The sequence below is a fragment of the Mobula hypostoma genome, chromosome 9 (genome assembly GCF_963921235.1).
Source record: "Mobula hypostoma chromosome 9, sMobHyp1.1, whole genome shotgun sequence".
Lineage (NCBI taxonomy): Eukaryota > Metazoa > Chordata > Chondrichthyes > Myliobatiformes > Myliobatidae > Mobula > Mobula hypostoma.
This window is the reverse complement of record NC_086105.1, coordinates 143,590,818-143,603,820: the sequence shown is the minus strand read 5'-3', so window position 1 is coordinate 143,603,820 and position 13,003 is coordinate 143,590,818. Positions and strand designations below refer to the sequence as shown.

The 13,003-nt window shown below is 41.9% G+C and overlaps 1 protein-coding gene across 1 annotated transcript in view; it reads left to right on the top strand.

The window, feature by feature from the left end:
* The window catches only part of get4 (guided entry of tail-anchored proteins factor 4), a 46,096-nt gene that overhangs the window by 26,028 nt on the left and 7,065 nt on the right, over window positions 1-13,003 (top strand). The window contains exons 6-7 of the mRNA XM_063059349.1: window positions 9,592-9,732; window positions 9,825-9,900. Of these exons, the coding sequence (XP_062915419.1) occupies window positions 9,592-9,732; window positions 9,825-9,900 (217 nt within the window). The remainder of the gene's footprint in view (window positions 1-9,591; window positions 9,733-9,824; window positions 9,901-13,003) is intronic.

The following is a 13,003-nucleotide window of genomic DNA, read 5'->3' as shown; positions in this document are numbered from 1 at the left end:
TCTTGGCTTGAGTTTGTCAGAAGGCATGTGGGGAACTCTGAAGTCAGCTGGCAAAAGGTTCTGTGAAACCAAAATTGAGCTTTTTGGCCATCAGACTAAACACTGTTTGGCATAAGTCAAACAGCACACATCATCAAAATCACACCATCCCTACCGTGAAGTATGGTGTTGGCTGCATCATGCAGTAGGGAAGCTTCACTGCAGCAAGTCCTGGAAGGCTTGTGAAGGTAGAGGGTAAAACAAATGCATCAAAATACATGGAAATCCTGGCAGTTTGTAAGAGAACTGCAACTTGGGAGAAGATGTTTTCCAGCAAGACAATGACCCCAAGCATAAAGCCAAAGCTATACGGGAATGGCTTAAAAACAACAAAGTTATGTCCTGGAGTGGTCAAGTTAGAGTCCAGACCTCAATCCAATTGAGAATTTGTGGCTGGACTTGAAAAGGGCTCTTCACTGACGATCCCATGCAGTCTGACAGAGCTCAAACAGTTTTAGACCAGAGACCTTAAGACCATAAGATATAGGAGAGAAGTAGGCTATTAGGCCCATTGAGTCTGCTCCACCATTCAATCATGGGCTGATCCAATTTGTAAAGAAGAATGGGGAAAAATTGCAGTGTCCAGATGTGCAAAGTTGAAAGAGACCTATCCACACAGACTCAAGGCTATAATTGCTGCTGAAGGTGCATCTACTAAATACTGACTTGAAGAAGGTGAATACTTATGCAATCAATTATTTTGTGTTTTTATGTCAGAGAAATGTATACTGTATACATCTGAAATGCTTTTTCTTTGCAACCATCCACAAAAACAGAGGAGTGCCCCAAAGAATGAATGACAGTTAAATGTTAGAACCCCAAAGTCCCCCCCCCCAGCTCCCCTCCCTCCCATGTGTAAGCGGCAGCAAGCAATGATTCCCCCTCACCCCACCGGCAAAAAAAAAGCATCAGCACCTGCCACTGAGCACTCAGGCATGAACAAAGGAACAGCAAAGACACAGACTTGCAGTACCCCAAAGACTTCTTGTTCATCCGATATTCAACATACCAGGTTCTCTCTCTCCCTAATAAGAAGAAGGGAGACATAACAAACAACTTGCTAGTGTATGATGTTAAAAGTCCGTTGCGTCGCTTTTTCCGAGCTCTGTGCCCAAAGATCTCAGGTCTCTGGGCACACAGCCAAAGATCTTCCATCTCCCACGACACACCGGTCTGGGACACCTACCTTCGATCCGCCTGTCTCCAGAGCCCTGAGATCCTAGGCTTCCAAAGGCGAGCCAAACTCTTAGGCTGTGCCCTTGGCACATCAGATAACGGCCAGTCATGACACCCCGAGAGCAGGCCCCATTCCTGCAAAGGGCCGAAGTCAGTGTGTAACTCCAGGTCAGGGTCTTCAAAAGAACCCTGATAGGGGAAAAATAGAGATATTAAAGATGGAAATAGAGCTGTTTCCAAAGATGCAAGCAAAGATGTAGCCATTTAGCACCATCTTGACTAAGCTCTGCCCTCCAGATCACTTTGTAGAGATCTGTTTTCACTTTGACACGAAAGAGTCTTTTTCTGTAGATCAGTGTGAAAAAAAGACAGAAGTTAAATCCACTATGATTCAATGTTGTAAAACAATAAAACATGAAAACTTCCAATGGGTGTGAATACTTTTTATAGGCACTATAATCAATAAAATGCATTCGGATTCTGGTGACAAGAGGGAAAGTGTTCAATGGGTTTTAAATTGGTCTGTAGATCAAAGGAATGATTTAATTACTATTTCTTGTTGTTGCTTTTTGAATAGAATCCTTGTGAGAATTGGCATGGTACCTAGTGAAGCAGAATGTGGTTACTAATAGATTCAATTGAACAAGCTTAACAGTCCTTTTTTTTGGAAGGGACATCAAGCCATGCAGTAATTAAAGTTGCAAAGCCTAAAATAACTGTGGAGGCTAGAAATCTGAAATAAAAACCAGAAAATGCTAGAAACACTCAATAATTCAGCGAGTATCTGTGGAAGAGAAACAACTAACATTTTTTTGGAGAGTCTTTTACCTCAGCTGTTAACAGTTTCTCCCTCTACAATTGCTGCTGACCAGCTAAGTATGCTCATGTTTTCTCTAGTGATGTTTCCTTTCTCTTGGAAGACATTTCCACAAAGTTGTGTGGAATGGGGCTGCTGTATGACACCAATCCAATTATTTTTCTATGAGACTGATAAGTTGACCACGACCCTGCTTTTCTTGTGTACTCAGTGTTTTGACATACAATTAAAGAACTCTATTGATAATAATGATACAACTTTAGTCACTATTGAAGGGGACAACCCATAGTGTCCCCTTCAATAGTGAGCCACAGGTCTTTGGCACTGAGTCTGGTGCTGTGGCGCAGAAGAGCAGAGAGATGAAGAGGACTGCAGGGTTGATAGAAATTCCTTAGTCAGAGGAACAGAGATGAAGTGCTGTGGGCATGATAGAGGCACCCAGATGGTATGTTGCCTCCCTGGTGCCAGGATCAGGGATGTCTCAGCTTGGGTCCATGGCATTTTCAAGGGTGAGGAGGAGCAGCCAGACATGTTAGCACCAATGTCATAGGTAGACAAGGTGAGGAGGTCCTGAAGAGAGATTTTAGGGAGCTAGGTAGAAAGCTGAGAAACAGGACCTCCAGGACCTCTTGTGCCACATGCCAGTGAGGTTAAGAATAGAATGATTTGGCAGATGAATGCGTAGCTGAGGAACTAGTGCAGGGGACAGGGGTTCAGATTTATGGATCATTGGGACGGATAACACCTGAACCCGAGGGTGTCCAATATCCTTGAGGGCAAGTTGTCTACAGTTGTTTGGGGTGGGTTTAAACTAATTTGGCAGGGGGATGGGAACCGGAGTGATAGTGCTGAAGATGAAGTAGTTGGTTTACAAACAGAGGAAATGTGTAGTGACACACATAAAAGTTGCTGGTGAACGCAGCAGGCCAGGCAGCATCTATAGGAAGAGGTACAGTCGATGTTTCAGGCCGAGTCCCTTCGTCAGGACTAACTGAAAGAAAAATTAGTAAGAGATTTGAAAGTGGGAGGGGGAGATCCAAAATGATAGGAGAAGACGGGGGGCGGGGGGAGGGATGGAGCCAAGAGCTTGACAGGTGATTGGCAAAAGGGATATGAGAGGATCATGGGACGGATGGCAAAAGGGATATGAGAGGATCATGGGACGGGAGTTCTAGGGAGAAAGAAAGGGGGGGGGAAGCCCAGAGGATGGGCAATAACGGATGGGGTACGAGGGGGAGGTGGGGCATTAATGGAAGTTCGAGAAGTCACTGTTTATGCCATCAGGTTGGAGCTACCCAGACGGAATATAAGGTGTTGTTCCTCCAACCTGAGTGTGGCTTCATCTTGACAGTAGAGGAGGCCGTGGTTGAAATATCAGAATGGGAATGGGACGTGGAATTAAAATGTGTGGCCACTGGGAGTTCCTGCTTTCTCTGGCGGACAGAGCGTAGGTGTTCAGCGAAATGGTCTCCCAATCTGCGTCGGGTCTCGCCAATATATATAGAAGGCCACATCGAGAGCACCGGCGCAGTATATCACCCCAGCTGACTCACAGGTGAAGTGTCGCCTCTCCTGGAAGGACTGTTTGGGGCCCTGAATGGTAGTGAGGGAGGAAGTGTAAGGCCATGTGTAGCACTTGTTCCGCTTACAAGGATAAGCACCAGGAGGGAGATCGGTGGGGAGGGATTGGGGGGGGGTACGAATGGACAAGGGAGTCGCGTAGGGAGTGATCCCTGCGGAAAGCCGGGGGGGGGGGGGGGAAGATGTGCTTAGTGGTGGGATCCCGTTGGAGGTGGCGGAAGTTACGGAGAATAATATGTTGGACCCGGAGGCTGGTGGGGTAGTAGGTGAGGACAAGGGGAACCCTATTCCTAGTGGGGTGGCGGGAGGATGGAGTGAGAGCAGATGTGTGTGAAATGGGAGAGATGCGTTTAAGAGCAGAGTTGATGGTGGAGAAAGGGAAGCCCCTTTCTTTAAAAAAGGAGGACATCTCCTTCGTCCTGGAATGAAAAGCCTCATCCTGAGAGCAGCTGAGACGGAGGAATTGTGAGAAGGGGATAGCATTTTTGCAAGAGACAGGGTGAGAAGAGGAATAGTCCAGATAGCTGTGAGAGTCCGTAGGCATATAGTAGACATCAGTAGATAAGCTGTCTCTGGAGATAGAGACAGAAAGATCTAGAAAGGGGAGGGAGCTGGCGGAAATGGACCAGGTAAATTTGAGAGCAGGGTGAAAGTTGATGAAGTCAACGAGCTCAGCATGCATGCAGGAAGCAGTGCCAATGCATTCGTTGATGTAGCGAAGGAAAAGTGGGGGACAGATACCAGAATAGGTTTGGAACATGGATTGTTCCACAAAGCCAACAAGAAGGCAGGCATTGCTGGGACCCATACGGGTGTCCATGGCTACACCTTTAGTTTGGAGGAAGTGGGAGGAGCCAAAGGAGAAATAATTAAGAGTAAGGACTAATTCCGCTAGACGGAGGAGAGTGGTGGTAGAGGGAAACTGGTTAGGTCTAGAATCCAAAAAGAAACGGAGAGCTTTGAGACCTTCCTGGTGGGGGATGGAAGTATATAGGGACTGGACATCCATGGTGAAAATAAAGCGGTGGGGGGCCAGGGAACTTAAAGTCATCGAAAAATTTCAAAGCATGAGAAGTGTCACGAACATAGGTAGGAAGGGATTGAACAAGGGGGGATAAAACAGTGTCAAGGTATGCAGAAACGAGTTCGGTGGGACAGGAGCAAGCGGAGACAATAAGTCTACCTGGATCGGCAGGTTTGTGGATCTTGGCTAGGAGGTAGAAACAGGAAGTGGGGGGTGTGGGAACTATAAGGTTGGTAGCAGTGGATAGGAGATCCCCTGAGCAGATAAAAGCTGGTGATAGTGTGGGAGACAGTGTGTAGTGAGACTCCTAGCAAGGAGAGGCTGATGATGGGGCAAAATTGCAGTCAACAGGATGAATTGCAATGTAAAAGGTGAACAAAATTGAAAAAGTTGAAGACATGACTGAAGGTGTTATATTTAGACATAGGCATAGAATATTAAGCACAGTACAGGCCCTTCAGCCCACAATGTTGTGCAAACATTTTAACCTGCTCTAAGATCAACCTAGCCATTACCACCTCCATTTTTCTATTTTCCATGTGCCCATCTATGAGTTTCTTAAATATCATTAATATATCTGCCTCTACCAGCACCTGTGACAGGGCATTCCACGCACCCACCACTCTCTGTGTAAAAACCTTACCTCTGTTATCCCCCCCTATATTTTCCACAATTACCTTAAATTTATGCCCCCTCATATTAGCCATTTCCATCTTTGGAAAAACTCTCTGGCTATCCACTCTGGATAGGATGGAGGAGATGTGCATAGATGGGAGAGACTGCCTACAGAGAGGAGGTAGAAGAACTTGTTACCTGGTGATATTTGAATGCATGCAGTTTACGGAATAAGGTAGATGAGCTTGTAGCACAGTTACAGATGAGCATGTATGATGTTGTAGGCATCACTGAATTATGGCTGAAAGAAGATTATAGCTGGGAGCTTAATGTCCAAGGATACACATTGTCACGAAAGGGCAGGCAGGGGGGTGGCATTGCTCTGTTGGTTTAAAAAAAATGGTATCAAATCATTAGAAAGGGGTGACATAGGGTTGGAAGGTGTTGAATCATTGCGGATAGAGCTAAGGAACTGCAAGTGTAAAAATACCCTAATAGGAGTTGTATACTGACCCCCAAACAGTAATAAGGATGTGGTGTATGAATTACAATGGGAGATAGAAAATGCATACCAAAAGGGCAACGTTACAAGATGCATGGGGGATTTCAGTATGCAGGTAAATTGGGAAAATCAGGTCGGTGCTGGATTTCAAAAGGGGGGATTTCTAGAATCCCTATGAGATGGCTTTTTAGAGCAACTCATAGTTGAGCTCACTTGGGGTTTGGCTATTTTGGAGTGGGTGTTGTGCAATGGTCCAGAGTTGATTAGAGAGCTTAAGGTAAAAGAACTATTAGGAGAAAATGATCATAGTATGATTAAATTCACTCTGAATTTTGAGAAGGAGAAGCTAAAGTCAGATGTATCAGTATTGCAGTGGAGTAAAGGCAATTATGGGGCTATGAGAGAGGAGTTGGCCAGAATTGATTGCCGGGGGGGGGGGGGGGAACACTGGCTGTGATGATGGTAGAGCAGCAATGGCTGGAATTTCTGGAAGCAATTTGGAAGACACAGGATATATGTACATCCTAAAGAGGAAGAAATATTCTAAAGGCAAGATGACATAACCGTGGCTGACAAGAGAAGTCAAAGCCAACAGAGAAGGCATATAATAGAGGAAAAAAAAAGTGGGATGTTAGGGGATTGGGAAACTTTCAAATACCAACAGAAGGCAACTTAAAAAAAAAAGTCATTTAGAAGGTAAAGATGGAATATGAATGTAAGCTAGCCAGTAATATTAAAGAGGATACATAAAGTGTAAAAGAGAGGTGAAATTGGATACTGGACCACTGGAAAATGATGCTGGAGAGGTAGTAATGGGGGACAAGGAAATGACGGATGAACTGAATAAGTATTTTGCATCAGTCTTCACTGTGGAAGACACTTAGCAGTTTGGTGGAAGTTCCAGGTGTCGGGGGCATTAAGTGTGTGAAGTTGCCATTACTAGAAACTGAACGATCCGGCGGTAGATAAAGAACCTGGACCAGATGGTGTACACCCCAGAGTTCTGAAAGAGGTGGTTGAAGAGATTCTGGAGGCATTAGTAATGAACTTCCAAGAATCACTGGATTCTGGAATGGTTCCGGAAGATTGGAAAATTGTAAATGTCACTGCATTCTGCAAGAAGTAAAAGAGACAGAAGAAGGGAAATTTTAGGCCTGTTAGTCTGCCCTCAGTGGTTGGAAAGATGTTGGAGTCAATTGTTAAGGATGTGGTTTCGGGTACTTGGAGGCACAGAATAAAATAGTCCGTAGTCAGCATTGTTTCCTCAAGGGAAAATCTTGCCTGACAAATCTGTTGGAATTCGTTGAACAAATAACAAGCAGGATAGACAAAGGAGAATCGGTTCAAGTTGTGTATTTGGATTTTCAGAAGGCCTTTGACAAGGTGCCACATATAAGGCTGCTTAGCAAGCTAAGAGCCCATGGTATTACAGGGAAGATGCACGAAAATTGTAAAATTAGTCAGCTCCATCTTGGGTACTAGCCTCTGTAGTATCCAAGACATCTTCAAGGAGTGGTGTCTCAGAAAGGCAGCATCCATTATTAAGGACCCCCGTCACCCAGGACATGCCCTCTTCTCATTGTTACAGTCAGGAAGGGGGTATAGGAGTCAGAAGGCATACACTTAGCTATTCAGGAGCAACTTTTCCCCCTCTACCATCTGATTCCTAAATGGACATTGAACCCATGAACACTACCTCACTTTAATTAGTTCTGTTTTTGCACCATTTAAATTTAACTATTTAATATGCATATATATTCTTACTATAATTTATTTTTTTCCTATATCATCATTGCATTGTACTGTTGCTGCTAAGTTAACAAATTTCAGTACATATGCTGGTGATATTAAATCTGATTCTGAAGATTCTACCATGGATAAAACAGTGGCTGACTGGCAGAATGCTAAGAGTGGGAATAAAGGGAACCTTTTCTGGTTGGGTGCCCGTGACTAGTCTTGTTCCACAGGAGTCTGTGTTGGGACTGATTCTTTTTATGTTATGCGTTAATGATTTGGATGATGGAATTGATGCAAAGTTTGTTGATGATATGAAGGTAGTTGGATAGTTTTGAGGAAGTAGAGAGGCTGCAGAAGGACTTGGACAGATTAGGGGAATTAACAAAGAAGTGCCAGATGGAATACAGTGTACTTTGGTAGAAGAAATGAAAGGGTTAACTATTTTCTAAATGGAGAGAAAATACAAAAAGCTGAGGTGCAAAAGGACTTTGGGGGGGGTGTCCTTGTGCAGGATTCTCTAAAGGCTAATTTGCAGGTTGAGCCTGTGGTGAGGAGGCAAATGCAATATTTGCATTCATTTTTCGAGGACTGTAATATAAATGTAAGATGTAATGTTGAGACTTTATAAAGCACTGGTGAGGCCTCACTTGGAGTGTTGAGAGCAGTTTTGAGCCTCTTAGAAAGGATGTGCTGAAACTGGAGAGGGTTCAAAGTTGGTTCACAAAAATGTTTACAGGGTTGAACAGTTTATCATATGAAGAATGACGGGTTACCTATCATTTGATGAACAGTCTTGATAAAGTGGATTTGGAGAGAATGTTTCTTGTGGGAGATTCTAAGACCAGAGGACACAGCCTCAGAATAGAGAGGCGTCCTTTTAAGACTGAGATAAGGAATCTCTTCAGCCAGAGGGTGGTGAATGTGGAATTCGTTGCCACAGGCAGTTGTGGAGGCCACGTCTGTATGTATATTTAAGGCAGAGGTTGATAGAGTCTTGATTGGTCAGGGCATGAAGGGATATGGGGAGAACATAGGAGATTGGGGCTGAGAGGAATAGCCATGATAAAATGGTGGAGCAGACTCAATGAACCAAGTGGCCTGATTCTGCTCCTATGTCTTATGATCTTATTGGTATTTAACATCTGTTTTGGAGAAATTAAATGATACGAATTCTAAATTTTTACTTAAGGCTTTTTAAACAGAAAGTTATCCCATTGATCCTGTTCAAACTTTAGAAAGCTGATGATGAATGCTAAGCTGAATGGTTTGATTTTTTCTGACTCCACAAAGATGTAAATTTGACATCTCCTCTTTCAAAATACTCATTTTAGTTGTTCATGACATCATTAAAGGTTTTGAATGTAGAATATTTTTAAAGTTAGAGTCAGAGCACTACAGCACAGAAACATGCCCTTTGGCTCATCTTGTCTGTGCTGAACCGTTATTCTGTTTAATCCCATTGACCTGCAACTGCACCATAGCCCTCCACACCCATACTTATCCAAAACTTCTATTAAATGTTGAAGTTCAATCCACATCCAGTACTTCCACTGGCACCTCGTTCCATACTCCCATCACCCCCTGAGTGAAGTTGTTTTAATATTATATTTTAAAAGAAAAATTTCACAAGGTATTGTTGATTATTGTTGCCTGGATTGGAGAGCATGCCTTATAAGATTAGGTAGAATGAACTTGGCCTTTTCTCCTTAAGAGACTCTTAGATAGGTCATTAGCTTAGAACAATGGAGGGCGATGCGGTAGGGAAATTCTAGGCAGTTTCTGGAGTAGGTTACACAGTTAGTACAACATTGTGGGCCGAAGGGCCTGTAATGTGCTGTAGATTTCTATGTTCTATTAAAACAGATGTTTATTTATACACCTGTTTTGAAGTTTTTGATTTATTTAAAAAGTTTTCAATTTTTTCCCCTTTTTCCATTAAAAAAATAATAAGTTGAATACCATTTGAATCGGGTGTGTTGCTCTGTAGCCAAATGAACTTTGATAAAGCAATCCATAATGTACTTCTGAGATTTCCTTAACATTGGTTACAAATTTGTTACTGCTGATTTTACTGATTTTTGAATTCCATCTTTTTTCCAGATTTCTTTGCTTAAAAAATAAGAACACAGCATCGCTGGTCTTCACAACTTATACAGAGAAGCATCCTTCTATAGAAAAGGGGCCTCCATTTGTACAGCCTTTGTTAAACTTTATTTGGTTCTTATTACTTGCTGTTGAGGGGTAGGTATTTTCTTTATGGAAAAGAATTTGAAAGTTTGGGCAAGCTGTAAGAATTTTTTAACATATTTATTGTACTTTATTCTTTGCTAAAGGGGGAAACTTACCGTTTTTACAGTGTTATGTGAACAGTATCAGCCATCTTTAAAGAGAGATCCAATGTACATTGAGGTAGGTAACTAACTTTTATTGGCTTCGTTCATGTTGTGAGAGGTCATGGGTTTGACTGGCTTGGTATATAAAAAGCATCTGAAGGTTGTTTACTTGGATTTTCAAGAAACAAGCAAGTTTTAAACAAGAAATAATTACATAAAATCGATGCTGCTAGGCCGCTCTTTGTGTCTGGACTAATCCCTTACTTGAGGGGACTAAGGGTGATGTCAATTGATGAATAACTTGAGAGTAGAACATAAAGTGGCTGCAAAAGGATAATGACATGTGAGCGAACAAGACATCAAGATGAAACATTAACATGTACAATATCATTTTTATGTCCCCTTACAAATTACTTTTCACCTCACTGTAATTTAATAAACTTGGATTCAGTAATAATAAAGGCATTTCCAGTATATTGATTTGATACTTCCACTTCTCTTACTCAGGTCATTGATATAAACCCATTTCTGGAAGTATTCTAGGCTTGCTTTCATTGCACTATAGAAATATGAAAGATGACTTTACTGCCATATCAAGGGCCATGATTAGGTAGGTATTAGGAGGATTGACTGGAAAGTTTATAACCTGAGATTGTAAACTCGGAATCAGAGTTAACTTCACTGACATGTTTTGAAATTTGTTGTTTTGCAGCAGCTGTACAGTGTAATACCTAAAAAATTATTATAAATTACACAAATAAATATATTTTAAAAACTAAATTAACTAAGTAGTACTAAAAGAGAGCTAAAATAGTGAGGTAGTATTCACGGATTGGTTCATTGTCTCTTCAGAAATCTGATGCCAGAGGGGAAGAAGCCTCAACTAAAACATTGAGTGTGTGTCTTCAGGCTCCTGTACCTTTTCCTTGATGGTAGTAATAAGAGAGCATGTCTTAGGGTGATTGGGGTCCTTATGATGGATGCCGCTTTTTTGAGGCATCCATTTATGACAGGTTTTTCACAAGAAGGATTGTACCCACTACTGCACCACACCCATCATCACCACTACTTTATCATTTCCTGTCAGTCACTTTATGTACAGACACTCATGTACCAAGTGTTATTTTATGTACGTATAATCAGTCTATGCATGTAAGCTATATTATGTAGTGTTTTTTAAATCACTGTGTTCTTTATATTTGTGTGTTTTTTACATGCGGTTATCAGTTCTGGAGGAAGAATTAATTCATTCTCCTTTACAATTGTGTACTGGAAATTGCATTAAACCATCACGAATCTTGAATAAACCTTTGTTCTCTGTACCAAAGGACTGTGATGTTCAGTAAGGAACTTTATTTAAGACAGGGATTGAAGATAGTGGAGTTGATATAGAAGGCCACCCGTGATCTAATTGAATAGGAAAACTGACTCAAAGAGTAGAGTGGCCCACATCAGGTCCAGTTTTATATGTTCATGTGATTGTGTGTTGTTTGGACTGATGATCTTGTCTCCTTCTCAGGACTCCTTCCTTCACAAATGGAAATTTGCCTCCTGCTGCATGCCTGAAGAGAAAATCAGGCATGAAGTCCTCCTCCTTAATGTAATGCAGGCATAGCAGTGTATAATATCCTTTCATTTTTTTCCTAGCTCTTCAGCACTTTATGTGATGCAACTGCTGTTTCAGAATAAGAACATGATAATTTTAAGTGATGGCAGCAGTTATTTGTTGATCAGAAAGATATCTGCCTTTTCATAATATTGTCTCGGTCTGCTCCATCCTGAATCTTTAGAAGTTTGGAATTTCCAAGCAAATGTAGCACACCGGGAGTTGATGAGATGGACACTTGATGTAGTTTGAATGGCCTTCCTTCAACGAGGCCTTCGCCAAAATCCAAAAAGAGCCATTGAAATCCTAGGGAACTGAGTAATTTGCATCGAAATGGGCTTTGTTTTAGGAAGCACCAAGTGACTGGTTTGGAAGCCTGTGCTAAGGTGTTCATGCTACAATCTTAGTATTTTTTGTTTATGAACTGTCTGGATGTAAATGTATAGCTTATGATCAGTTAAGTCTGCAGATGGTGTTGAGAGTGAGGAGAATAGTCTTTGGCTGCAGTATGATATTGATCAACTGGTAAGATGGTTAGAAGCATGACTGATGGAATTTAATCCTGTAAGATGAGAGGTGATACTCTTTGGGAGAGCTAATATACAATATTAAGAACCCTAGGAATTACTAAGAAACAGAAGGCCCTTGGTGCATAGGTCTATGAAAACAGCAGAATATGTATGGTTAAGAAGCTGTACATACTTTGTTAGTCAGCATACAGGCAATAACAGCAAGAGGTTAGTGGTACAGCTATGTAGAACCTTAGACCACAGCTGGAGTACTATGCTTAGTTCAGTGGTCACACTATAGATAGGATGAGTTTCAACTACAAGGAGAGAAAATGACTGGGCTGGAGGCTTTCTGGATTTTGGTAAGCTATTGTAGAAAATTATAAGTCTCATAATAGTGGTTTAAGTGACCTGAAACACCATGTCAGAGAAGGCTATGGGCTGAGTGCCAGAAAATATGATTATTGTAGATGGGTACTTGATGGTCATCACAGATTCAATGGGTCAAAGAGCCGATTTTCCTGTTTCTTATCGTGGAGAAAATTTGCATGCATTATGAATCATCTCGAATACATGCTGCTTTTACTTAATTTTAAATTACCTACTGTCACTCTGGCTCCAGGCACCACCTCTCCCAGAATATCTTGAGATATGAATGATGTGTGAAGCATAAATGGACAATGGCTGTCCTTACCTTTGGCATGAGCTTGTCTGATTCTGGAATAAAGTGAGAGAAAAGAGGTTGGGAAGCATTTTCATGGGGTCTGTGGCCCTCCCTCACATTGTCCTAAATCTTTCGGAAGAAAAAGAGCTATTGAACTAAACCTGCTTTTGCCATAGGTGAAATCTGAGCTGCACCATTTCCATTTGGCATTAGGCAGTAAAGTGGTTACATTTCAATGTCTGTTATGCCTTGCATTTTGTAATACTTTGGATGTAATAGCTGTGGTGCAGCACTTAGTGCAGCTGTTTCACAGTTCCAGGTTTGATCCAACCTTGGATGTCGCCTGTGTGGAGTTTGCGTGTTTTCATCATGCCTGCCTAAGTCTCCTCTGGGTAATCTG